This window comes from Myxocyprinus asiaticus, chromosome 8, assembly GCF_019703515.2.
Source record: "Myxocyprinus asiaticus isolate MX2 ecotype Aquarium Trade chromosome 8, UBuf_Myxa_2, whole genome shotgun sequence".
Classification (NCBI taxonomy): domain Eukaryota; kingdom Metazoa; phylum Chordata; class Actinopteri; order Cypriniformes; family Catostomidae; genus Myxocyprinus; species Myxocyprinus asiaticus.
The window spans coordinates 15,670,872-15,696,759 of NC_059351.1; the positions used below are offsets into that span (position 1 = coordinate 15,670,872).

Sequence of the window (25,888 nt, forward strand, 5' to 3'; positions counted from 1 at the left end):
TCTTCCATTCCGCTTCTGCCCGTTTACAGACAGAAACTGAAACAGGAAGCACCCACCCTCAGAACAATCCAGTGTTGGTCAGACCAATCAGACTCTATGCTACAAGACTGTTTTGATCACGTGGACTGGGAGATGTTCCGGTCCGCCTCTGATGACGACATCGATGTTTACACTGATAGCGTAACGTGTTTCATCAGAAAGCGCGTAGAGGATGTTGTCCCATCCAAAACAATATGGATCTACCTGAACCAGAAACCTTGGATTAATAGCGATGTTCGCGTGGCACTTAATGCGCGGACCTCCGCTTTTAATTCTGGGAACGCGGAGGAGCATAAACAAGCCAGTTATGCCCTCCAAAAAACAGAGCAGCAAAACACCAGTACAGGAACAAGATTGAAGGACAGTTTAACACCACTAACTCTAGAAGCAGGTGGCAGGAAATTAATATCATCACAAACTTCAAAAGGGAATAAAAACTCTGCCGTGAACACCGCTGCCTCTCTCCCGGATGAGCTAAATACTTTTTATGCTCGTTTCGAGGGAAATAACACCACCCTCGCAGAGAGAGCTCTCGCGGCCGAAGCTACAGAGGTTAGTTCACTCTCCGTCTCTGTAGTGGATGTAACCCGATCCTTCTGACGGGTGAATGACTGGCGTCTTGTTGCTCTGACCCCCAGTGGGACCTTATATTGACAGGTGTGTGCCTTTCCAAATCATGTCCACTCAACTGAATTTACCACAGGTGGACTCCAATCAAGTTGTAGAAACATCTCAAGGATGATCAGTGGAAACAGGATGCACCTGAGCTCAATTTTGAGTGTCATGGCAAAGGCTGTGAATACTTATGTACATGTGATATTTTTTTTTTTTTTTTCGTTTTTTTTTTTTAATAAATTTGCAAAGATTTCAAACAAACTTCTTTCACATTGTCATTATGGGGTATTGTTTGTAGAATTTTGAGGAAAATAATTAATTTAATCCATTTTGGAATAAGGCTGTAACATAACAAAATGTTGAAAAAGTGAAGTGCTGTGAATACTTTCCGGATGCACTGTAAGTGACATGGTGATACACACTCTTGTACAGTAGGTGACAAATAAAGTCGAGACATGCCAACCAGCTGAGGGCATACATAAGTTTTAGACACCTTTTTACACTGGTGGATGTCCCAACGAATGCTTATAAATGCTGTGGCATAACACCATTCTCCTTGTTCAGCAGTGATCCCATAAAACATGTCCTCTTCAGAAAGATGGATTCTGATTTCAAACATGTCATTATAGTCTCCATTAATTTGAATATGGCCCTACTGATCTTAACATTTATGCTGTTTGTATAATCGTCAGAAATTGTCGAAAGAACCTACACAATTGATTCATTGAATTAAGTTGGTGACTCAAAGTGCAGGACTGCTAGGACTACAAAAATGTAGACTTAAAGGTGGCATAAGCAATTCCTGAGAAAGACTGTTGATATTTGAACTCAGCAGCCAAACGAACACACCACCTCCCTTCAGAGCTCTGCCCCCCAGATTCATGCATGCGTAATAGTGCTGTGTGGATGGGTCCGATCCACTTTGTTTATTTTCCCATTTATAGAACCAGGGCTGTGTATAAACACCAGTTGATTTATTTTATTTTATTTATTTTTTTTCTCAGCGTCCACAGAACACACAGCTAGGGGACCGTGAAGAGATTTACGGAATTGTATTTGATTAAAATGACTTGCTCCACCTTAAATCATGTAAACTTACACTCATATGGTTTTAAATTTTCCAGATGACTACATGATGCGAGCAGAGAAACATATGCTTGTAGATGCATATCGATGCATTGATATAACGTGATGAAAGCGGCAAAGAGATGGTGGTAAGTGTGTGTGTGCGTGTGTGTGTGTATGTATATATATACAGTATTCAGCAAAAAAGAAAACGTCCCTTTTTCAGGACACTGTATTTAAAGATAATTTTGTAAAAATCCAAATAACTTTACAGATCTTTATTGTAAAGGGTTTAAACAATGTTTTCCATGCTTGTTCAATGAACCATAAACAATTAATGAACATGCACCTGTGGAACGGTCATTAAGACACTAACAGCTTACTGACAGTAGGCAATTAAGGTCACAGTTATAAAAACTTAGGACACTAAAGAGACCTTTCTACTGACTCTGGAAAACACCAAAAGAAAGATGCCTAGGGTCCCTGCTCATCTGCATGAATGTGCCTTAGGCATGCTGCATGGAGGCATGAGGACTGCAGATGTGGCCAGGGCAATAAATTGTAACGTCCGTACTGCGAGATGCCTAAGACAGTGCTACAGGGAGACATGAAGGACAGCTGATCATTCTTGCAGTGGCAGACCATTTGTAACAACACCTGCACAGGATCGGTACATCCGAATATCACACCTGTGGGACAGGAACAGAATGGCAACAACAACTGCCCGAGTTATACCAGGAATGCACAATCCCTCCATCAGTGCTCAGACTGTCCACAATAGGCTGAGAGAGGCTGGACTGAGGGCTTGTAGGCCTGTTGTAAGGCAGGTCCTTACCATACATCACCGGCAACAACGTCGCCTATGGGCACAAACCCACCTTCGCTAGACCAGACAGGACTGGCAAAAAGTGCTCTTAACTGACGAGTTGTGGTTTTGTCTCGCCAGAGGTGATGGTCTGACTTGTTTATCATCGAAGGAATGAGTGTTACATGTACTCTGGTGCGGGATCGATTTGGAGGTGGAGAGTCCGTCATGGTCTGGGGCGGTGTGTCATGGCATCTTCGGACTGAGCTTGTTGTCATTGCAGGCATTCTCAACGCTGTGCGTAACAGGGAAGACATCCCCTCCCTCATGTGGTACCCTTCCTGCAGGCTCATCCTGACATGACCCTCCAGCATGACAATGCCACCAGCCATACTGCTCGTTCTGTGCATGATTTCCTGCAAGACAGGAATGTCAGTGTTCTGCTATGGCCAGCGAAGAGCCCAGGTCTCAATTCCATTGAGCATGTCCGGGACCTGTTGGATTGGAGGGTGAGGGCTAGGGCCATTCCCCCAGAAATGTCCGGGAACTTGCAAGTGCCTTGGTGGAAGAGTGGGGTAACATCTCACAGCAAGAACTGGCAAATCTGGTGCAGTCCATGAGGAGGAGATGCACTGCAGTACTTAATGTAGCTGGTGGCCACACCAGATACTGACTGTTACTTTGTTCAGGGACACATTATTCCATTTCTGTTAGTCACGTGTCTGTGAAACTTGTTCAGTTTATGTCTTGGTTGTTGAATCTTTATGTTCATACAAATATTTACATGTTAATTTGCTGAAAATAAAAGCAGCTGAAAGTGAGAGGACATTTCTTTTTTTGCTGAGTTTATATGTATATAGGTGTGTGTGAATTAATGCAAGAACTTATCTGTGCATTTGAAAGACACTGATTCTGTTGAGCTGCTGATGATTTCCAATAAATACTTTTCTGACATCTCCAATGAATGCTGCCTTGCAGCAGCTGAATATAAAATTAAGTCTGAGGCTCATTTTTGTTTTGTAGTGTGTTTATTTATTTATTTATTTATTTGTATTTTTTTGTGTGTGTAGTCAAGGTTCCAAGTTGACCCCTTTTGTTCTCCCTAATCAGCTTTAACTGGCAGTAACACTGAGGGTCTCCACTGCAAAGATGCAGTGGTAGTGCAGAGAGGTGAGACCCTTTTTTCACTGTTAAATCCTATTCCACCAACACAAAGACCCCACATGCTCCATAGTTTGAGTCTGCACATTCCTTTTGATGTTTTTTTTTTTTTTTTTTCAGAGGAACTGTCATTGGCCTGGTCTTTGTGGGTTGATGTGCTGCTCTAGTATGCTGCAATTTAATGCAACCATGACTGCTGTTACCAAATTATGTATACACTTCTAATGAAAATGGTATATTTGAATGTCTTGTGCTGTTCCAATAAAATGTGTATATATCCTGTTTTCTGTGTCATTTATTGCCCTGTGGATTTGAAGTGATGCAGTCATCTCATAACAATGGACCCATGTTTCTGAAAATTATTGTCAGGTCATTGAGCTAGTGACAATGCAGTAAAGGGTTCTAGCATAAATGGTATTTGTTTGCAGGAGAAGCTTGCTTAAAATGTCTTCAATGAAACCTGCACCTAGCTCTTTTAAACCAATCGGACTGTACCATCAATATATCATGTTCTAAAGCTATCTATTTACAAACCTTGCTGGCACAAAACCAAAGCATAAATGTACTTTTGTGTGACTAACATTTGAGTGTGGGCTGCCTAGTCAAGAACTGACCATGCAATTGCGCGTGCATCGTTCGTTCTCTTCAAATGATCCGCTCTGGACGCGTCTAACGCAGGAAGACCGGGTTCCTCTGAGATGTTACACGCTCTACTTTCGGATTATTGCTCGTCTTGAGTGAAGCGTGCTATATGTCCCCTCTCAATTTTTTTGTTTTGTTCAGAGGGTGTGTTTTTATTGATGCTTGTATCGGGGAAGGCGAGCTGTACGTACGCTTTGATTTGAATACAACATTTCTTACGTAACGTGCGCTATTGTTGGATTTGACGCTTTTTAAATGAAACTTGTAAGGTGAGTAAATGTGCCACATTTGGACAGTCAAAAGAATAGAGAACTAAAGTCGCTATCCATAGTTGTGTGTATATTATAGCATGCGCAAAATGTCAAAACTCGTTTATTCTGTTCGTCTAAAATCTAGCTTTTTTGCGTGGGTGTCACACCACAAAAGAAAAGCCGAACGTTGTAGTGTTTTTTTTTTTCTTTTCTTTTTTTTTTTTTTACGTGGATGTAATAATATCGACTAATGAAAGGCACGTTTCAAATTAAGACCGTTGCTACAAACGCGTGCTTTAAATTAAAATAATAAAAACTCCATTTGCACTGAACAGGTTTGCGTTCGCATTGACTGATGCGCATGGGAGTGGTGGTAGAAATGGACGGTGTTTTTGGCGTTTATTGTCGGAGAATAGCGACGACAGTGTTTGTATTCAGTTGTAAACGTAAACCCAGAACATTTAAAACCAATCTGAGGGTTTAAAACTCAGGGGTTGCAGTGAACGAGTATGGCGAGCCGTTTTATGGTGCAAGTTAACATCTGGATCACGTCCGTCTATAATCTTGCATCGTGAGGATGTGCATGGTGGATTCAACTAGGCAGAGTACACATCTGAGTGATGATGTACCGACCTTTTTTTTTTTTTTTTTACTATTTTATAGACAATGTGATTTTAATTTTATAATTAATGTGAAACTATTTGGCAAACGTCCGAATTATTTTTAGTTCATGATTATGACGTTATACTTGTAAAGTATTTGTGGAACATCAAAGTAAACAGGATTATTAATTTGTTTCTGGTTGTGTGAGTATTAGTTATTGTGTGTTGATTGTGTCAGTAATCATTTTGATCAGTACTACATCAAATATAGGCCACTTCATTTGGGTTACTAACAATAGAAATTAGGACAAATGCAGGTTATAACTGGATGTGATCAATAAAATGCACATCTAAAAGTAAAATCGGTTTTGTTTGACCTAGATGCTGTTTTTCCTAAACACTGATAAAATGTTGAATGTTGCTAACACTGTCATGCTTTTAAATTTGACATTAACATTATGCATAATTATTTGGACACTTTTCTTATTTATAGTTAACCGTTGGAAACTTATTCACTAAAATAGTTTTTTATAACATCATTTTCTGTATCACTAGGTGGTTTATTCTTAAGTTCCAATATTGCAAAGCTACAACTTACAACTACTTAATTGTTGTACATTTTTAGAGTAGACTAGATTTCAATGTATGCCACTTCTGTAGTAAAAGGGAAGAAAAAAGAGCATGAGGTGAAAACACACAACCTAATCCCTTTTGCGTCACAGTCTCATATGTTTCCATGCCAACAGTGACATCAGCACAGTGGAGGGATGTGTGTAAAGAATGGCAGACTCCTCTGCTGTGGTTTTCCATGGTTACTGTCTGCAGCCAGCAAACTGTAAAAGTTATCAGCCACATGACTTACATTTGACTTACACAGTGATAATTAACTGATCAACGAATATAATACAAATATATTTTGTAAATAATGCACTTATTTGATCAATATCTGACATATATAGTGCTTCAGAACTGTACAGAGAATGCACTGAAATGGTGTTGAAATGATATACAATGTATGTTGTGGGCTGGTGACTTGGCTACTGTCAATGTTGGTGAATTCCTTACATTATGTGCTGTAAAATCTATGGCTGTGTGACACTGGCTGTTATGAATGCCATATTGAAGCTATAGAGCTGATGGTGTGACATTAATTTGTAGGCGAACCCGGAAGGTTAATTCGCCATGGGTTCCATTGAGAATTTCCTATAGTTTTTAATATGCTTTTTCAATTTATGAGTATAAGAAGATCTGTGATAAACATTACTTGAAGATACTTGAACGTTTTGTTTTACAACTTAAATTAGACAGTCATAACTCAAACATGAATTTTGAAGCTGCTGTGTTTAATAAAAAATGCATGATGCTAAATAAGGACTACAACTACAACAAGCATGTGAGTGTACTGTACATGTCTGATAAAAAGAAAAAACGTTGTAGTCCTTATCTAGCAACTTGTATGCAACATACTTTTTTTATTTATTTTTTTAAACATGGCGTCTTCAAAATTCACATTTGAAGTATGACTGTGGGTAATTTATGTTGTAGAACAAAACATCTAAGTATCTTCAAGTAATGTTTACCACATACCTTATTTTACTCATAAATCCAAAACTTCCATTATAAAAATCCAGAGGGAACCTATGGCTCAAATTAATATTATGTCTGGGTTTTTGGGCTACAACCTGAACACCTCTATTGACCTTACATTTCTACACCTCTTCTACCACCAACACAACTTTGCCTAATGTACAACCAAGCAATGCAAGTCAAGAGATGATGATAACCATGTTGAACTTGATCTTGCCAGTGGGATTGATTCATCTCTTTTTAAGATAGCGATGTCTGATTTGCAGTGAATCATTCCTTTTTGTAAACTGAACTGAAGTTGAGCTGTAACCTGTTTGTTTGATTACAGAGTTAATCACTTACTGAATAGACTTTATTCACAGCAGTGCCATGTTTAATTTTTGATGTTTATGAAAACGAGGCTATGAGGGATACTGTCTCTTTAATGATGTCCACTGTATAAAGCTCCTAGATCACATCCATTTTCCACAACTCGTGTTTTCTGAAGGATTTTGTCCACTGAAATATCTTGTAAAGATGTTTGTTTCTTGTTTATGTATTTTGTAAAGATGTTTAGTTCATGTATCCATCCAAGGTTTTTTTTTTTTTTGCAACAAAAGGTGTAGCGCATCAAAAAGTTTACAGATAGCCAATAGCTTTAGCTATAGCTAAAATGTCACAAGTGTAGACATAATATTTTTCTGTTTAACTCTAGCGCATAAATTCAATATGTCGATACTTCAAATGTCGCGAAAAACTGTTTTGGAAACACTTTTTGTCTAGAAAATTGTCATTACTGCAAAAATATAGTGTCACATGACAGAATTTACCCAAATCCTAAGCCTGTGTTAATCATGATGACAAGATATACATCCTTGAAAGCCAATTTATTGTACATGAAGCATTACTCGCACTGTTATGTATTGGTCTTAAAAGCATACCTGCACAGATCTGATGCTGCAAACACATCTGCTTCATGACACTTCCAGGAGTGCCAACACAAATATCTCATATCATGCACCTTTCATCGAAAAGTGCATGGAGAGAAAATTAATGGCCACTCTTTGCAATTCATTTAATTGCGGTAGCCATCCATTTATTTATTAAAGTTGCTTTTCCACACCATTCAAAATACAATGCATCCGGAAAGTATTCACAGCGCTTCACTTTTTCCACATTTTGTTATGTTACAGCCTTATTCCAAAATGGATTCAATTCATTATTTTCCTCAAAATTCTACAAACAATACCCCATAATGATAACATGAAAGAAGTTTGAAATCTTTGCAAATTTATTAAACATAAAAAGCGAAAAAAATCACATGTACATAAGTATTCACAGCCTTTGCTCAATACTTTGTTGAAGCACCTTTGGCACCAATTACAGCCTCAAGTCTTTTTGAGTATGATGCTACAAGCTTGGCACACCTATTTTTGGGCAGTTTCTCCCATTCTTCTTTGAAGGACCTCTCAAGCTCCATCAGGTTGGATGGGGAACGTCGGTGCACAGCCATTTTCAGATCTCTCCAGAGATGTTCAATCGGGTTCAAGTCTGGGCTCTGGCTGGGCCACTCAAGGACATTCACAGAGTTGTCCCGGAGCCACTCCTTTGTTATCTTGGCTGTGTGCTTAGGGTTGTTGTCCTGTTGGAAGATGAACCTTTGCCCCAGTCTGAGGTCCAGAGCGCTCTGGAGCAGGTTTTCATCAAGGATGTCTCTGTACATTGCTGCATTCATCTTTCCCTCGATCCTGACTAGTCTCCCAGTTCCTGCCGCTGAAAAACATCCCCACAGCATGATGCTGCCACCACCATGCTTCACTGTAGGGATGGTATTGGCCAGGTGATGAGCGGTGCCTGGTTTCCGCCAGACATGACACTTGCCATTCAGGCCAAAGAGTTCAATCTTTGTTTCTCATGGTCTGAGAGTCCTTCAGGTGCCTTTTGGCAAACTCCAGGCAGGCTGTCATGTGCCTTTTACTGAGGAGTGGCTTCCGTCTGGCCGCTCTACCATACAGGCCTGATTGGTGGAGTGCTGCAGAGATGGTTGTTCTTCTGGAAGGTTCTCCTCTCTCCACAGAGAAATGCTGGAGCTCTGTCAGAGTGACCATTGGGTTCTTGGTCACCTCCCTGACTAAGGCCCTTCTCCCCCGATCGCTCAGTTTGGCCAGGCGGCCAGCTCTAGGAAGACTCCTGGTGGTTCCAAACTTCTTCCATTTACGGATGATGGAGGCCACTGTGCTCATTGGGACCTTCAATGCTGCAGAAATTTTTCTGTACCCTTCCCTAGATCTGTGCCTCGATACAATCCTGTCTTGGAGGTCTACAGACAATTCCTTGGACTTCATGGCTTGGTTTGTGCTCTGACATGCACTGTTAACTGGACCTTATACAGACAGATGTGTGCCTTTCCAAATCATGTCCAATCAACTGAATTTACCACAGGTGGACTCCAATCAATTTGTAGAAACATCTCAAGGATGATCAGTGGAAACAGGATGCACCTGAGCTCAATTTTGAGTGTCATGGCAAAGGCTGTGAATACTTATGTACATGTGATTTTTTTCGCTTTTTATTTTTAATAAATTTGCAAAGATTTCAAACAAACTTCTTTCATGTTGTCATTATGGGGTATTGTTTGTAGAATTTTGAGGAAAATAATGAATTTAATCCATTTTGGAATAAGGCTGTAACATAACAAAATGTGGAAAAAGTGAAGCGCTGTGAATACTTTCCAGATGCACTGTAATAGACAGCAGTCATGAAATTAGCCCACAATACAAAAAAAAAAAAAAGCATAATTTCTATGCACAAAGAAGTTTTAAATTAAAAATAAATACACAATACTAGGAGAAAAGTTTCAGTGTGCTTTTTTGGAACACTAACATATAGCCCCGCCCAATTCTATAAAATTATTGTTAAGCTCACTTTTGAATAAATGCCGACAAAATTCCCCTGTATTACATTAAATAAATTACCAAATGGAAAAAGCATTAAATAAAATATAAAAACAAATTACTAAACGAAAAAAATTATATTGTTAGGCCTAAATAATTGCCTTTTCTTTACACAAACTTAAATTAGCCTTACCCTGTTCTGTAGATGAAAAAAGTCAGCTGAATGACATTCTCAGAATGTTCTACACTTCAAGACTATAAACTATCAGAACTATTTGTCCAATGTCGAGTTCATGTTCAGAAAATGAGCTTTTGAACATTTTTAAAACTTTTAAATATTTTAAATCTAACCCTCTACCTCAGATCGCATTTGCTGAGCTTCTTCAGAAAATGTAAATTGCATTATGATGCTAAAATAAAGTTTAGATGACAATCAAGCTCATTTGGTCGTTAAAAGTTGCACTAGACTCCTTTATTAACACAGTAGATGAATGACGTGAGCTCCACCTGAACACCATCTTCACTCCTATTGGTTGTGGCTGCCAAAAGTCGCTCCTCTTTTGCAAAAATTTTTATTTTCTCAACTTTCTGAAGTCGCTGGACACCCCCACATCTAGTCACCAGAGGTCGTTGTTGCTCATGTTGCTGGAAGTCGCTGCAGGTCTCCTGTCGCATCCAGTGACAAAATCGCTGACAACGTGAACGGGGCTTGAGGCACTTACAATGGAAGTGAATGGGGCCACTTTTTTGAAGGTTTACAGGCAGAAATATTAATCTCACAATTTTATAATCGCGCTACAAATTAATTAATTAATTTATTAATTATTTTGTTAAAAGTTGATTAAATTGTCCTTTACCAGGATTAGAGAGTTTACGGCGTTATGCCGTCTTAACAATTAGGTTGTAAAACTGGATATGAATTTACACAGAAAAGGTTAGCAAGCGATTTTATCACACTAAAATCATGTTAATGCATACTGTTTACATCTTTTTGGTGTAGCTACTTTTGAAACACTGCGTATTTTAGCGTTTACTGTTTGGCCCCATTTTCTTCCATTGTAAGTGAGGATAATGTTTATTACTTAAATTCAGAGTGCGAATTATACCTCGACAGTCGGGGGTATATCTTTTTTTCTTCTTTCGTTTGTGTGAGATTAGTGTCTCCGCTTTTGTCCGTTGATGGCGGGGGTTGTGAGGGGGGATTGTTAGGCGGGTTTGCAAGGGCTTGAAGCGCGTGCCGAGGCGGAGTTTCAGCGTACAGGAGCTGCTCAGATCTGCATGGGCTAAGACTCCAGTCAGGTTATTCGTAAAATAGCTTTCCAGGGGTCACCGGTTCTTTCCAGGGGGTCTCCAGTTCCTTCTGGGGGGGTCTGAGACCCCCGTAATTCGCACCGTGCTTAAATGTATTATTTTCATCCAAAAATAAGCTAATATCTTCAAGTACCGAGACTTAAAAAGTCATTTGAATACTGGTTGTTTGTAAATTATAGTTTAGTTGGCACATTTACAAAATAGTTTAGTTTTTATATATCCAGGGTTGGGAGGGTTACTTCTGAAATGTATTCCACTACAGATTACAGAATACATGCTGTAAAATGTAATTTGTAACGTATTCCGTTAGATTACTCAAGGTCAGTAACGTTTCAGTTTATAGTGAAATGTTTGACATTTAAATTTTTATTGACCAAAAACAGTATATGGTAAATTATTGAAAGACATAATTTATTTAAATAAAAATTTCAACAAATTCACTTGGTGAAACAAATTAATCCAAAATTAATGTCAAGAGCAACACCATGAAATTCTAGTGCTATAGGCACACATGCATATCTCATGCACTTAGGCCTACTAAATAAATTCCTACATTACCTTTTTCAGTTTATAAATTGCTTTATCCTTTATTTTCTAACTTTTTTATTTCTAGATTTATGAACAATCGCGTACCATCTAATAAGAGATACCAGCCAACAGAATATGAACATGCTGCTAACTGCGCCACACATGCAGTGAGTTATGCATAGCTAGTTTTTATAATGAACATGTACATTAAATATACAGTGTGCAATGTCTTTCTTTTGCCACATACAGTAAATGTTTGCCTGTAATACCAATACAACAGATAATACATGTATTTGATGTGTGACTATTTTTTTCTATTCTTTCTCAGCTCTGGATCATTCCCAGTATTGTGGGTGGGGTCTTGTTGTACTTTTTATCTGATGACCACTGGGAGGAGATTTCAGCATGGCTTTATGGGGCAGGGCTATCAAGCCTATTCATCATATCCACAGTGTTCCACACAGTCTCCTGGAAAAAGAGTCATCTCCGGTAATGCCTTACATATGAGCCATACTGCATTTGATCATAATTGTTTAAAGGAGTAGAGTCCACACAAAAATGAAATTTTCCATCATAATTTTCCACTCCCATGATATTCCAAACCCATATGACTTTCATTTTTCCTTGGAACATAAAAAGAGATATTAGGCAGAATGTCAACCTAAGTCATCATTCACATATACAATGTGAATGGTGACTGAAACTAAAATTCTGCATCTCTCCTTTTGTTTTCCACAAAAGAAAAGGGGCCAAATAGGTTTGGAAGAACACAAGGGTGGGTAAATGATAACAGAATTTTATTTTTGGGAAAACTATTGGCTTATCACTTACATGTGTACTTGAGAAGTGTGATCTAAGCAAGTCATACTTTTTAGATCGGTTGAACACTGCTTCCACATGTGCGACAGAATGGTGATCTATTTCTTCATCGCTGCATCCTACACACCTTGGTGAGCTTATCTATTGAGTAAATGTTCCTAGCAATGAATTTAGGAAATTAATTTTCACTTAGCTTAATGGATTTAATGGATTTGTGTTTAGAGTGCCAGGAAAAAGATACAGTTAAGAGTTGTGAGTGTGGTGGACATGGTGATAATCTAAAGACCAAGGGTTCAAATGGGCCAATTTCTTACAGTTTGTTAGCACAAAGATATGTGAAACTGGGGAGTTGATATTCTGTTGCCACAGAGTTAAAATATATAGATTTGTTGCTTTAACTTACAAAAGTTTGTTACTCACTTGCATACACTTGATTTAAAATGTTATGTCAAGGAAATAAACAGTATTTGGTTTTAAGAGATTGAGATGACATTAAAATGTTTTGCCCTTTACACAGAACTTTACACTCTTTGCCTACCTGACATATTTAAATAAATACTATTTTAACTTTTAGATAAAATTTTATTGTATTTTTTTACAAATTACAAAGTACATTTTAACTTTCCCTCTTTGTTACTTCTTGAGATAAGAATTCCAGTTGAACAGTAGACACTTAATTGATTTGGCACACACTTTGATCCAAAGTGAATTGAGGGGATTTCAGCATTTACATTTATTAGTATTAGTGTTACCTAAGAATTAAACCCATGATGGTGGGACTTTCGTAGTTTGATATTCATTATTGTTAATTAAAAATCCAATTGATTTATGGCAGGCTTACACTGCGGGAGCTTGGTCCATGGGCTTCCCACATGCGTTGGGTTGTCTGGGTGATGGCCTCTGGAGGAACTTCCTACGTATTCTTCTTTCATGAGAGGTATTGATAAATACATTTTAACATTAAAATTGTATATGTTAGGGTGTTTCTTCAACTTCGGGCACTATGGTAAGTGTCCTTTTTTCACACTCTCACAAAATGTTTTTTATTTTTTTTATTGTCTGCTAACAATTTCCAACAGTCTATGTACATACATTCCAAGAGATTTATGACATTTTTGAAGTCATGAAAATTCCCACCACATAGTCATTTCCAGTACATCTCAAATTCTGTATTGTGTTTAATAGAATTCAGTAGTGGAAATGACATTACTTAATGTTTTTGAAATAAAATGGTTGACTTTTTTGTCTGGCTAAGGCTAATGTTATATTGTAGCTAACATTTTGTGTATCATAAACACACTCAATTAAATAATATATTTTTTCCCACTTTTTGTGTAATTTGGCAAAATTACAGTTTGATTGGAAATTATACCCAATAAAAATATTCCACTCACAACTGACATTTACCTTAAATTTTCCCACGCCTGCCACGGCCAACGAGCCAGCGTCCACGCCTGCCACGGCCAACGAGCTAGAAGCCTCGTCCATCCCAGAGCCTGCATTGCCAGCCTCGTCCATCCCAGAGCCTGTGTTGCCAGCCTCGTCTATCCCAGAGCCAGCGTTGTCAACTTCGGCCATCCGGAGGAGGAGAAGGAGAAAAAAAGTTTCTGTTCCCGAGTCTCCGCCCATGCCCATGACCACAGAGGTTGTTCCCGAGTCTCCGCCCATGCCCATGACCACAGAGGTCATTCCTGAGTCTCTGCCCATGCCCACGACCACAGAGGTCGTTCCCAAGTCTCTTCCCATGTACACGACCATGGAGGTCGTTCCCGAGTCTCATCCCATGAACACGACCATGTAGATCGTTTCCGAGTCTCTGCCCATGCCCACGACCATGGAGGTCGTTCCCAAGTCCCTTCCCATGTTCGTGACCACAGAGGTCATTTCCCATTCATCCAGGACTCTTTGTCTCGAGCCTGCCACGGCTCCGCCTTCCACGGCTTCGCCCCTCGAGCCTGCCATGGCTCCGCCCTCCACGGCTTTGCCCCTCGAGCCTGCCATGGTTCTGCCTTCCACAGCTTCGCCCCTCGAGCATGCCATGGCTCCGCCTGCCACGGCTCCGCCCCTAGAGCCTATTCCTCCAGCGGCTCCGCCCCCAGAGTCTTCCACGGCTCCGCCCGCTCCCCCAGAGACTATTCCACCTGTGGCTCCGCCCGCTCCCCCAGAGACTATTCCACCTGCGGCTCCGCCCTCTCCCCAGGCCTCCTGACCCTGTCTCAGCCCTACGGCTGCCTCCCAGGTTTCCTGACCCTGTCTCGGCCCTGTGGCTGCCTCCCAGGATTCCTGACCCAGTCCCCACCTTGAGGTCATCTCCTTGGTCTCCTGGCCATCTGCCTGATCTGCTCTGGTCTCCTTGGTCTCCTGGCCATCCGCCTGATCTTCTCTGGTCTCCCTGGTCTCCTGGATGTCCGCCTGATCTGCTCTGGTGTCCTTGGTCTCCTGGCCGTCCGCTTGATCTGCTCAGGTCTCCCTGGTTGCCTGGCCATCCGCCTGATCTGCTCTGGTCTCCTTGGTCTCCTGGCCATCCGCCTGATCTGCTCTGGTCTGCCTGGTCTCCTGGCCGTCCGCCTGATCTGCTCTGGTCTCCCTGGTCTCCTGGCCGTCCACCTGATCTGGTCTCCTTGGTGTCCTGGCTGTCCGCCTGACCTGCTCTGGTCTCCCTGGTCTCCTGTCCATTCGCTTGATCTGCTCTGGTTTCCTTGATCTCCTGGCCATCCGCCTGATCTGCTCTAGTTTCCTTGGTCTCCTGGCTGTCCACCTGATCTGCTCTGGTCTCCCTGGTCTCCTGGCCACCCAGCTGATCTGCTCTGGTCTACTTGGTCCTCCAAGCCTGCAGCATCACCCTGGCTCTCCATCCCTCCGGCTCCACCTTGGTTCCAAGCCTCCCTGACTTTGCCTTGTTCCTCTGCTCCCCTTGCCCCTTGTGCCCCCCTGAACTACCTATTTTCCCCCACACCCCACACCCCATGGACAATTTGGTTTTTTGTTTGGTTTTTGTAGCGTCTGGAATCCACTCCTTAAAAGGGGGGCTCTGTCACTTATTCCCTGTGTTTTTGCTTAGACTTTTATGTTGAAATTCTTGTTTAGTTCCTGTTTCCTTTGGTTTTGTAGTCCTTTGTAGTTTTTTTCATGATTGGTTCTCTCTGATTGTTTCCCTATGTGTTCCTCGTTCTCTGATTGTTTCCCCAGGTGTTCCTTGTCTTCCCTTGTGTATTTAAGCCCTTGTTTCCTCTGGTTAGTTTTTCAGTCTTTACATGTGTTGTCATGTTCTGTGCTTGGTTTCCTGTGTTTGTTTTCTATATTCTGAGATTCTTTGTTTATCCTTTTGTTAATAAAGCTGCGTTTAGATCCTCATTCCTCGCCTGCCTCGTCACAATCTGTACTGTACATAATAGCATTTGAATTTACCAAAAATAAACAATGAAGTCTCCAAGTCAGTTTTAATGTGACCTTCTTACAACAAAAAGGAAAAAGCTGAAATCTTTTTTTTTTAATAAAAATCAACCCCTTGAATGTGAAATTGCCCAAAGTTGAAGAAATACCCGTTACTATTATTTAATGCTTTTCGAAATAACATGAACTAACAGCTAACAGTAGTATATTTAAAATAAATTTAAGAAATATATATAATTCATTGTTAGTTCATAATGCCTAATGCATTAACTAATGTTAAAATTTAGAACCTTTTTGTAAAGCTTGTTTGGTCAAGATCAATATGCTTCATGTTTTCTATGTTTTAGGTTTAAAGTTATAGAGCTGATTTGTTACCTAGCAATGGGCATTTTTCCAGCCCTTGTCATCCTCTCTATGGTAAGAAAATGTACCCATATATAAATCGGAAACAAAATTACAAACAAGTAGAAACTAATTTCTCTCTTCTATCACTCTGTTTCCTTTATAGACAGACAGATCAGGTCTGTGTGAGCTGGTAGCTGGTGGTGGATGTTACATATTAGGCATGGTGTTCTTTAAAAGCGATGGAATAGTTCCCTTTGCTCACGCTATATGGCACATCTTTGTTGCCATGGGAGCAGGCATCCATTACTACGCCATCTGGAAGTACCTGTACACACCTGTCAATCAACCAACTAGTATGGCCCGGTGACACACACATGCATACAACCACAAAATCATTGTAGATTTTCCAGTAGAAACTAAATTGCTAAAAAAAATTACTACTGCAGAAACAATATGATTTAATTTATAATGACAGATAATTTTTTTTTTTTTTTCTGTTCTTTTTGCTAGCCAACAGTTTGACCAATATTTTTAAGACTCATTAATAGGTCTGTAACTAGCACATACAACAAAAATTGCAACTTTGTGAGACTACATACAGCAGGGGTCATTTTTGACCAGATGCCATGTGTAATCCAGACAGATCCAGAGCACGAGTGTTTCTGGAAAATTCTTTGGACGTATTGAAGTTTACAGTTTTTTATAGGTACTACTGAGAAAATGTAAAATCACTGCCAGATATTTGTAAAAGTACTGTAGAGACTACAGTTAAAGGGTATTTCTGTAGTATTTTTAAACTTGGGATTATTCCGCTTATTTTCTGCCACTGCCAATGGGGGGGATATTCTTGCTTCTGTCCATAACAGAAAAGGAATAAGTTTTTTATTACTGTAAACCCCGAACACTAACAAAACTCTAGGCTTTAACTGGCTATGGTTATAGTGTATAGAGTGAAATACTGTCACATTTCTGGATGTGTTATATCTTTGGGAAGTGCCACAAGTGCTTGATGACAATGTCCAGGCAAATCTTTGCCCAGACAGCTTGTCTGATTTCATGGCTTAAATAATAGGATCATCGTTTTTCAACCCATACCATATTAAACTGGTCTTGATTGAGTATAAGGAGACTTGCATTGGAATTTCAACAAATGCCCATTTTACTGTGTTTAAAAAGTGTTTTTCTCTATCCTACAGCAATGCGTTATGGGTGATTATATAATTTATCTAATACAGTACTGTGCAAAATTTTTAGGCACTTGTGAAAAATGTTGTATAGTGAAAATATTTTCAAAGGTAATGCCATAAATAGTTTTGATTGATCAGTTAACATCGTACAAAGTGCAGTAAACATAAAAAAGCTAAATTAATATTTTGTGTGACCACCCTTGTCATCAAAACAACACCAATTCTCCTGGGTACACCTGGACACAGTTTTTTAAGGTTCTTGGCAGATAGGATGTTTCAAGCATCTTGGATAATTCGCCACTGATCTTCTGTGTGTTTAGGCTGTCTCAATTACTTCTTTGGGTTATGGGTTAAAAAAAAAAACAAAGATCCACTAAAAATTGTCAGCTGTTTGCCTTCATCATTTAAAGGTTTTGCAAACAGGAGTAGAAATTAAATTTTGACAGAATACTGATCACGTCTGCACTTATGATAAACCTCCAAAAGTCATTAAAGGACAAGTTCACTCAAAAATAAAAATTATGTTATCATTAAATCACCCATATGTCATTCCAGACCCATGTTTATGTCCAGCCTGATCTCATGAACTTTACCACTACCATGGCAACATTTTTGCAAAGTGAAATTATGTGCTTCAGTACATGGTTTGCTGCAGTTTCCCAGTTAAATGTCCAGTGGGGGCGCCAAAAGCGAGTGAAATGGTGTCGTAATTGGAGGTTTTAATGAGTAAAATTTACCTCCATAACCTAAAACTTTTAGCTAAACATAACCAATAGTGTTCTTAAAGCAACTGAGTGGTAAACAAAACAGACATCCTTACTCTAAATCAACACCTGGACCCAAGCGATAGTGTTCTATAAAAGCAAATGCAACATGAAAAGGACATTTTCTGAAGCAACCACACCATTTCGTGTTGCCTCTATGAGACTTCCATCTCACGTGTCAGCTTGCATGTTTGTCTGGTCTCGATCTGCGGACTTCCGAGTCCAACTCTATCAGGGGAGCTACCGCGGAAGCTAATCACATTGGAATATGTGTGTAAATGTTGCTGGGTCTGTAATACAAGCATTAAAATGTATCATTTTTTAAATGATGCGTTATAATAAGTAGTTTGATATCATAACATAGCATTGTGTGAGTAATAGTGTGAAAAATAAGAGTTTATAAAGTCATAATCAGCTGTTGCACTCATGATTTGTGTGAAATTGAATAAAACACAGTTGTTGTAAAGCCTCTAGTTTTAATTTCACCAGGAAACTGTGATAAAACATGGAATGAGGCATGTAAAAGTCAGTTTTCAAAAATGTAGTTATAGTAACATTCATTCTATGAGACTAGATTTTTTTTTTCTCTGTGTAACACAAAATTGGATGTTTAGCAGAATGTCCAGTCTGTTCTTTTACACTGAATAAAAGTGGATGGGCACTGGGGCTGTTGAGCTTCAAAAATAACCAAAAAAGCCAAATAAAAGAAACATAAATTAATATATCTCCATTTGTGTTCCAAAGAAAATGGGTTTGGAATGACAAAAGCGTGAGTATATTATACTTTCATTTTAATTCTTGTGCGAACTGTCACTTAATGTTGGATGGGGGCGGAAACCTACTCCGGGAGAGATATAATATGCATTAGTTTTAGTATCATTTCAGCTTCGTTGTTTAACGCTGTTCAAGACTGAAAGTTTGTCCATTAGCCATCTGTTATTGGACCGATCAGCCAAAGCTTTTGCTCTCAGGGTTACCTCACTTGCTGGTTCCATTAACATTTCTTAAACATTCCATTTTTGTTGTGCTCTCTCAGGCCATACATATTTCAATAAATGTTTAACCATTAAATACATTTGAAAAATGTAGTTAACTTGTATTTTATTTAAATAACAAAAAATCTGTCATCAGGGCAAAGAGTTGATCAGGTCAAGGCTATTGTCTGCAGTTTCTAAACTAAAGTACATTAAACAAGTATTTAAATTTGTATGGCCTTCATATAAGAATGACAAACTCTTAATGGTAACTGGACCTCATGTATCAACATTTTCTTAATGTGTATTTATTATTGCTTTACATCTAAAATGAACTAATATTTAATGTATTATGAATAGAGAATGTGTCTGATCAATAGCGGTTTCAAGTATCATGTAATCTATGTGTACACACAAACATATACAGTATGTACAGTACATAGTCACAAATGTGTAATAATGTTGATATTTTGTTGATATTTAGGATAATTTCACTTGGCATATGGATATGACGAACACTTTGTAGATTTTTTTTTATATTTAATTACTTTTTAATATGAATTATTTACACCAGATTATAATTGGTATACAGCTTTCTGATATTATAACGTTAAATATAGAACAAGAAGCATACAGTATTTGATTTTAATTTTGATTTTAAAATTGATTTAGTGTATCATACAATTGTTAAAGGAATATTCTGGGTTCAATACAAGTTAAGCTCAGTCAACAGCATTTGTCGCATTGTGTTGATTACCACAAAAATTCATTTCGACTCGTCCCTGCTTTTTTTTTAAAAAAAAAAAGCAAAAATGGATGTTACAGTGAAGTAATTAAAACGGAAGTGAATGGAGCCAATTTGTGGAGGGTTTAAAAGCAGAAATGTGAACCTTGTAATTTAATAAAAGCACTTACAATCATAAAACAAATTAATAAAAAAAATATTTTGAGTGCATTAAGTATTGAGATTTGTTTGAATAAGTATTGTGTATTTATTTGTAGACTGCTTTTTCTCTCTTTATTTATCTTTGTTTGGTGCATTCTTGTTCTTGACAAATTTGTTTACTTGTTACTGTCTTTAACCCAGTTGCTGCATTATGAATGGGCAGTTCCTACTGGTAAAGTTTACACTCCATTATACAGCTTTTACTGTCACTCAGCCTGAAGTTAATGTAAATTTAGATTTTTCTATTGACCTTGAATTTAGTATAACCACAGAATATATTGAAACTCATATGATGCTTAAGGAGTTGTTGGTTTTTCAGTGGCATGGATGCAAACTGAATAACTGTGAATGTACTGTAAATACACTGATCAGCCACAACATTAAAACCACCTGCCTAATATTGTGTAGGTCCCCCTCGTGCCGCCAAAACAGTGCCAACCCGCTTCTCAGAATAGCATTCTGAGATGCTATTCTTCTCACCACAATTGTACAGAGCAGTTATCTGAGTTATCGTAGATTTTGTCAGTTCGAACCAGTCTGGCCATTCTCTGTTGATCTCTTTCATCAACAAGGCATTTCCGTCCATAGAACTGCCACTCACTGGATATTTTTGGCACCATTCTGAGTAAATTCTAGAGATTGTTGTGTGTGAAAATCCCAGGAGATCAGCAGTTACAGAAATACTCAAACCAGCCCGTCTGGCACCAACAATCATCCATGCGATCATGGTCAGGAGCTTCAGTTAATGTTCACATCAACCATCAGAATGGGGAAGAAATTTGATCTCAGTGATTTGAAGTGTGGCATGATTGTTGGTGCCAGACAGGCTGGTTTGAGTATTTCTGTAACTGCTGTTCTCCTGGGATTTTCACACACAACAGTCTCTAGAATTCACTCAGAATAGTGCCAAAAACAAAAAACATCTCTGTACAATTCTGGTGAGAAGAATATCATCTCAATGCTATTCTGAGATGCGGGTTGGCGCTGTTTTGGTGGCACGAGGGGGACCTACACAATATTAGGCAGGTGGTTTTAATGTTGTGGCTGATTGGTGTATGTTTGTTCCCTCTTGCTTTTGAGTCAGTGCTGGATGGCTGACATTTGACATGTGCAGTGACTGACAATGGCGTCTTAAAAATGTTTTAATCATCAATTAGTAATCAAAAGAAGTTAAAAAGGTAGAAAGGTAAACTCAATTATAAACAGTTTGAAATACCCATTTGTTTAAAAAACTTAAGTGCAAGTTGTGGCACTATTTAATACTAAATGTTGCCAAATCTTATTTAAATAATCTATAATGTAGAATTAGGTTTACTCTGTCCATGATTCTTGATGCCAGACTGTACTGTCCACAGCCCTTGATGTTGGACGATTTTATGAGAGAATCTTACATTTTATTAAAAACCAAATTTAACTCATTCTGATTTAAAAGCATTTTCTCCAGATCTAAATTCAATATGAAACTGGTTGAAACTGAATCCACTTGAAATGTAACCCTGACCTCATTGTAAATATCATTTGTGCCTTTTCTTGTTTGGGTGTGTTTCAGAACAGTTCAAAGCTTTGCAATAGTTAGTTGTTTTGCTGATTTACTCTGCATAAAAATGTGTCTTTTGTACCTTTCATGTGAAGGTATTTGTGATTGTGATTTTGCTACAATGTTTGTATCGCCCAGATTTTTGTATTCTATAAGACTATTGTAAGTTATTTAATACCAGTGCTTGTCATTCAGGAAACTTCCTTCTAAATCAGTATTTGTATCCTGCATTCTATACATTTTGTATGTTTGTGGGTTGACCAATAAATATTCAATCATGTAAAGGTTATACACGATTAACAACCTGATTATTTATTCATTTATTTCCTGCAGGACAATTTCTACATTTAATATTGCTAAAAAAATATATTAAAACTATTTGAATAGATAAGTTTATATATAAACTTAAATATCAAACTTTGCTGTCCATCCAAATGATGTCAATCTACACCAAAAATATAATAATAATAATAATTTTAAGATTTTTGCATTTTAATTTCATAACAAATCATAAAATTGAACTGAGTAATATTTAACCAAATAAAATATTTAAAATAAAATAATATATGAAATATTAAGTCGTATTAATTAAAATTAATTAAAGATTACACAATTCAAGTTCATGGAAATTTCTTATGAAATTCAAATGTATAAATCTTAAAAATAGGCTACAATATATATTTTTTGGTGTAAGAGAAAATCTTTGGTTACAGTTAAATGTCATATCATCAAAGGAATGATAACATAAACATGACTATTCATCTGTATTAAATTTGTAATAATAGAGACTGCAGCTCCACCTCCAAACCACCAGATGCCGCCCACAGTTGAATTCTTGAATTCTAGTTTGGTTTTACTTCATTATTGCCACTTGCTGATTATTTATAATATATAGTAATAAAATAGTAATAACATAGTTATTTGGTAATATAAAATAATTTAGCTTTGCTCTAGTTACAAGCTCAATAGACTCAAACTTTAACATCTAAGTACACACACATATATAAACTAAGCAAAAAAAGAAACGTCCTCTCACTTTCAACTGTTTTTATTTTCAGCAAACTTAACATGTGTAGTAAATATTTGTATGAACATAAAAAGATTCAACAACTAAGACATAAACTGAACAAGTTTCACAGACATGTGACTAACAGAAATGGAATAATGTGTCCCTGAATAAAGGGGGGGTCAAAATCAAAAGTAACAGTCAGTATCTGGTGTGGCCATCAGCTGCATTAAGTATTGCAGTGCATCTCCTCCTCATGGACTGCATCAGATTTGCCAGTTCTTGCTGTGAGATGTTACCCCACACTTCCACCAAGGCACTTGCAAGTTCCTGGACATTTCTGGGGGAATGGCCCTAGCCCTCACCCTCTGATCCAACAGGTCCCAGACGTGCTCAGTGGAATTAAGATCCGGGCTCTTCGCTGGCTATGGCAGAACACTGACATTCCTGTCTTGCAGGAAATCATGCACAGAATGAGCAGTATGGCTGGTGGCATTGTCATGCTGGAGGGTCATGTCAGGATGAGCCTGCAGGAAGGGTACCACATGAGGGAGGAGGATGTAACGCACAGCATTGAGATTGCCTGCAAAGACAACAAGCTCAGTCCGATGATGCTGTGACACACCACCCCAGACCATAACGGACCCTCCACCTCCAAACTGATCCCGCTCCAGAGTACAGGCCTCAGTGTAACACTCATTTCTTCTAAGATATACATGAGTCTGACCATCACCCCTGGTGAGACAAAACCACGACTCGTCAGTGAAGAGCACTTTTTGCCAGTCCTTTCTGGTCCAGCGAAGGTGGGTTTGTGCCCATAGGCGACATTGTTACCGGTGATGTCTGGTAAGGACCTGCCTTACAACAAGCCTACAAGCCCTCAGTCCAACCTCTCTCAGCCTATTGCAGACAGTCTGATCACTGATGGAGGGATTGTGCGTTCCTGGTGTAACTCAGGCAGTTGTTGTTCCCATCCTGTACCTGTCCCGCAGGTGTGATATTCAGATGTACCGATCCTGTGCAGGTGTTGTTACACATGGTCTGCCACTGCGAGGACGATCAGCTGTCCATCCTGTCTCCCTGTAGTGCTGTCTTAGGCGTCTCACAGTACGGACATTGCAATTTATTGGCCTGGCCACATCTGCAGTCCTCATGCCTCCATGCAGCATGCCTAAGGCACATTCATGCAGATGAGCAGGGACCCTAGGCATCTTTCTTTTGGTGTTTTCCAGAGTCAGTAGAAAGGTCTCTTTAGTGTCCTAAGTTTTTATAACTGTGACCCTAATTGCCTACCGTCTGTAAGCTGTTAGTGTCTTAACGACCGTTCCACAGGTGCATGTTCATTAATTGTTTATGGTTCATTGAACAAGCATGGAAAACACTGTTTAAACCCTTTACAATAAAGATCTGTAAAGTTATTTGTATTTTTTACAAAATTATCTTTAAAATACAGTGTCCTGCAAAAGGGACGTTTCTTTTTTTTGCTGAGTTTATATATTTATGTTAATATACAGCGATCAGCCACAACATTAAAACAACCTGTCTAATATTGTGTAGGTCCCCCTCGTGCCGCCCAAACAGCTCAAGACCTCTGAAGATATCCTGTGGTATCTGGCACCAAGACGTTAGCAGCTGATCCTTTAAGTCCTGTAAATTGCGAGGTGGGGCCTCCATGGATTGGACTTGTTGGTCCAGCACATTCCATAGATGCTCAGTCGGATTGAGATCTGGGGAATATGGAGTCCAAGTCAACACCTTGAACACTTTGTCATGTTCCTCAAACCATTCCTGAACAATTTTAGCATTGTGGCAGGATGCATTATGCTGAAAGAGGCCACTGCAATCAGGAAATACCGTTGCAACGAAGGGGTGTACGTGGTCTGCAACAATCTTTAGGTAGGTGGTACGTGTCAAAGTAACATCCACATGAATGCCAGAACCTAAGGTTTCCCAGCAGAAGCATTACACTGCCTCCGCTGGCCTGCCTTCTTTCCATGGTGTATCCTGCTGCCGTCTCTTACCCAGGTAAATGATGCACACACACCCAGCTGTCCACATGATCTAAAAGAAAACATGATTCATCAGACCAGGCCACCATCTTCCATTGCTCAGTGGTCCAGTTCTGACTCTCACGTGCCCATTGTAGGTGCTTTCGGTGATGGATGGGGTCAACATGGGCACTCTGACCGGTCTGCGGCTACACAGCCCCATACGCAGTCAGCTGCGATACACTGTGTGTTCTGATACCATTCTATCATGGCCAGCATTAAGTTTTTCAGCAATTTGTGCTACAGTAGCTCTTCTGTGGGATTGGAGCAGACAGGCTAGCCTTCGCTTCCCACACACATCAATGAGCCTTGGGCACCTATTACCCTGTTGCCGGTTCACCGGTTGTACTTGCTTGGACCACTTTTGACCACTGTATATGGGAACACCCCACAAGACTTGCCGTTTTGGAGATGCTCTGACCCAGTCGTCTAGCCATCACATTTTGACCCTTGTCAAAGTCGCTCAGGTCCTTACGCTTGCCCATTTTTTCTGCTTCCAAGACATGGAATTCAAGAACTGACTGTTCACTTACTGCCTAATATATCCCACCCCTTGACAGGTACCATTGTAATGAGATAAAAATAAATAAAAAAATATTCACTTCACCTGTTAGTGGTTTTAATTTAGTGGCTGATCAGTGTAGTGTGTGTATATATATATATATATATATATATATATATATACAGTTGCAATCGAAATTATTCAACCCCTCATTTGAGTGACACATTCAAAGTCATAGTGTGAATATATAACCTAATATTTGTAAATAGCAGGATTTTTTTTTAAAATACAGCCATGTCATAATTATTCAACACCTATTGCATGTAGCTGTTTCTTAAATATGAAAGGTCATGGCTAAAAGTACATTTCCAAGGCACTTCAATTTCCAATAGACAAAGTTGGCAGAACCATTCATACATTTTTAAAATATGGTACAACAGCAACTTTCTTGGAGTGTGGAAGAAAGCAAAACTTCACCAAGGGAAATGTTGACCTGTGGAGTCCTGGAAGAAGGTTTTATAGATGTATGACACTAAACTGAAAATGAATTTTAGACCCATGGGTCAGCAGTACGTCTGGAGTAAGATGACAAGGTGATGACAAGAACAACACCATCCCCACAGTCAAGCATGGAGGTGGGTCAGTCCTGTTATGGGGGTGTTTTGCGGCTGCAGGAAACGGCTATCCTGACTATGTGACTGACACCGTGGATTCTTTCAGGGATCAGGCCATTTTGGCATGAAAAATGTGATGCCTTCAGTGTGTAAATTGAAGCTCGGTGATCACTGGACTTTCCAGCAAGACAATAATACCAAGGATACATCCAAGTTGTCCAAAATCTGGTTCAGGGATAGGTTGTGGAATGTCCTTAAATGGCCCTTTCAGTCC

At 39.1% G+C, this 25,888-nt stretch overlaps 1 protein-coding gene and 1 non-coding gene across 2 annotated transcripts; both read left to right on the forward strand.

Moving 5' to 3' along the window:
• Window positions 1-3,442: 3,442 nt before the first annotated feature.
• LOC127445594 (small nucleolar RNA SNORD60) lies at window positions 3,443-3,532 on the forward strand. The gene has a single exon (XR_007898019.1). It is a non-coding gene; the product is annotated as a small nucleolar RNA SNORD60 (small nucleolar RNA).
• An 862-nt stretch (window positions 3,533-4,394) lies between these two features.
• LOC127445433 (monocyte to macrophage differentiation factor 2-like) lies at window positions 4,395-20,359 on the forward strand. Its single transcript, XM_051705504.1, has 7 exons — window positions 4,395-4,596; window positions 11,565-11,646; window positions 11,808-11,968; window positions 12,355-12,429; window positions 13,134-13,235; window positions 16,039-16,108; window positions 16,200-20,359. Exons 1-7 carry the CDS (start codon window positions 4,583-4,585, stop codon window positions 16,401-16,403), a joined length of 708 nt encoding a protein of 235 aa, XP_051561464.1. The 5' UTR covers window positions 4,395-4,582; the 3' UTR covers window positions 16,404-20,359.
• Window positions 20,360-25,888: the final 5,529 nt, after the last annotated feature.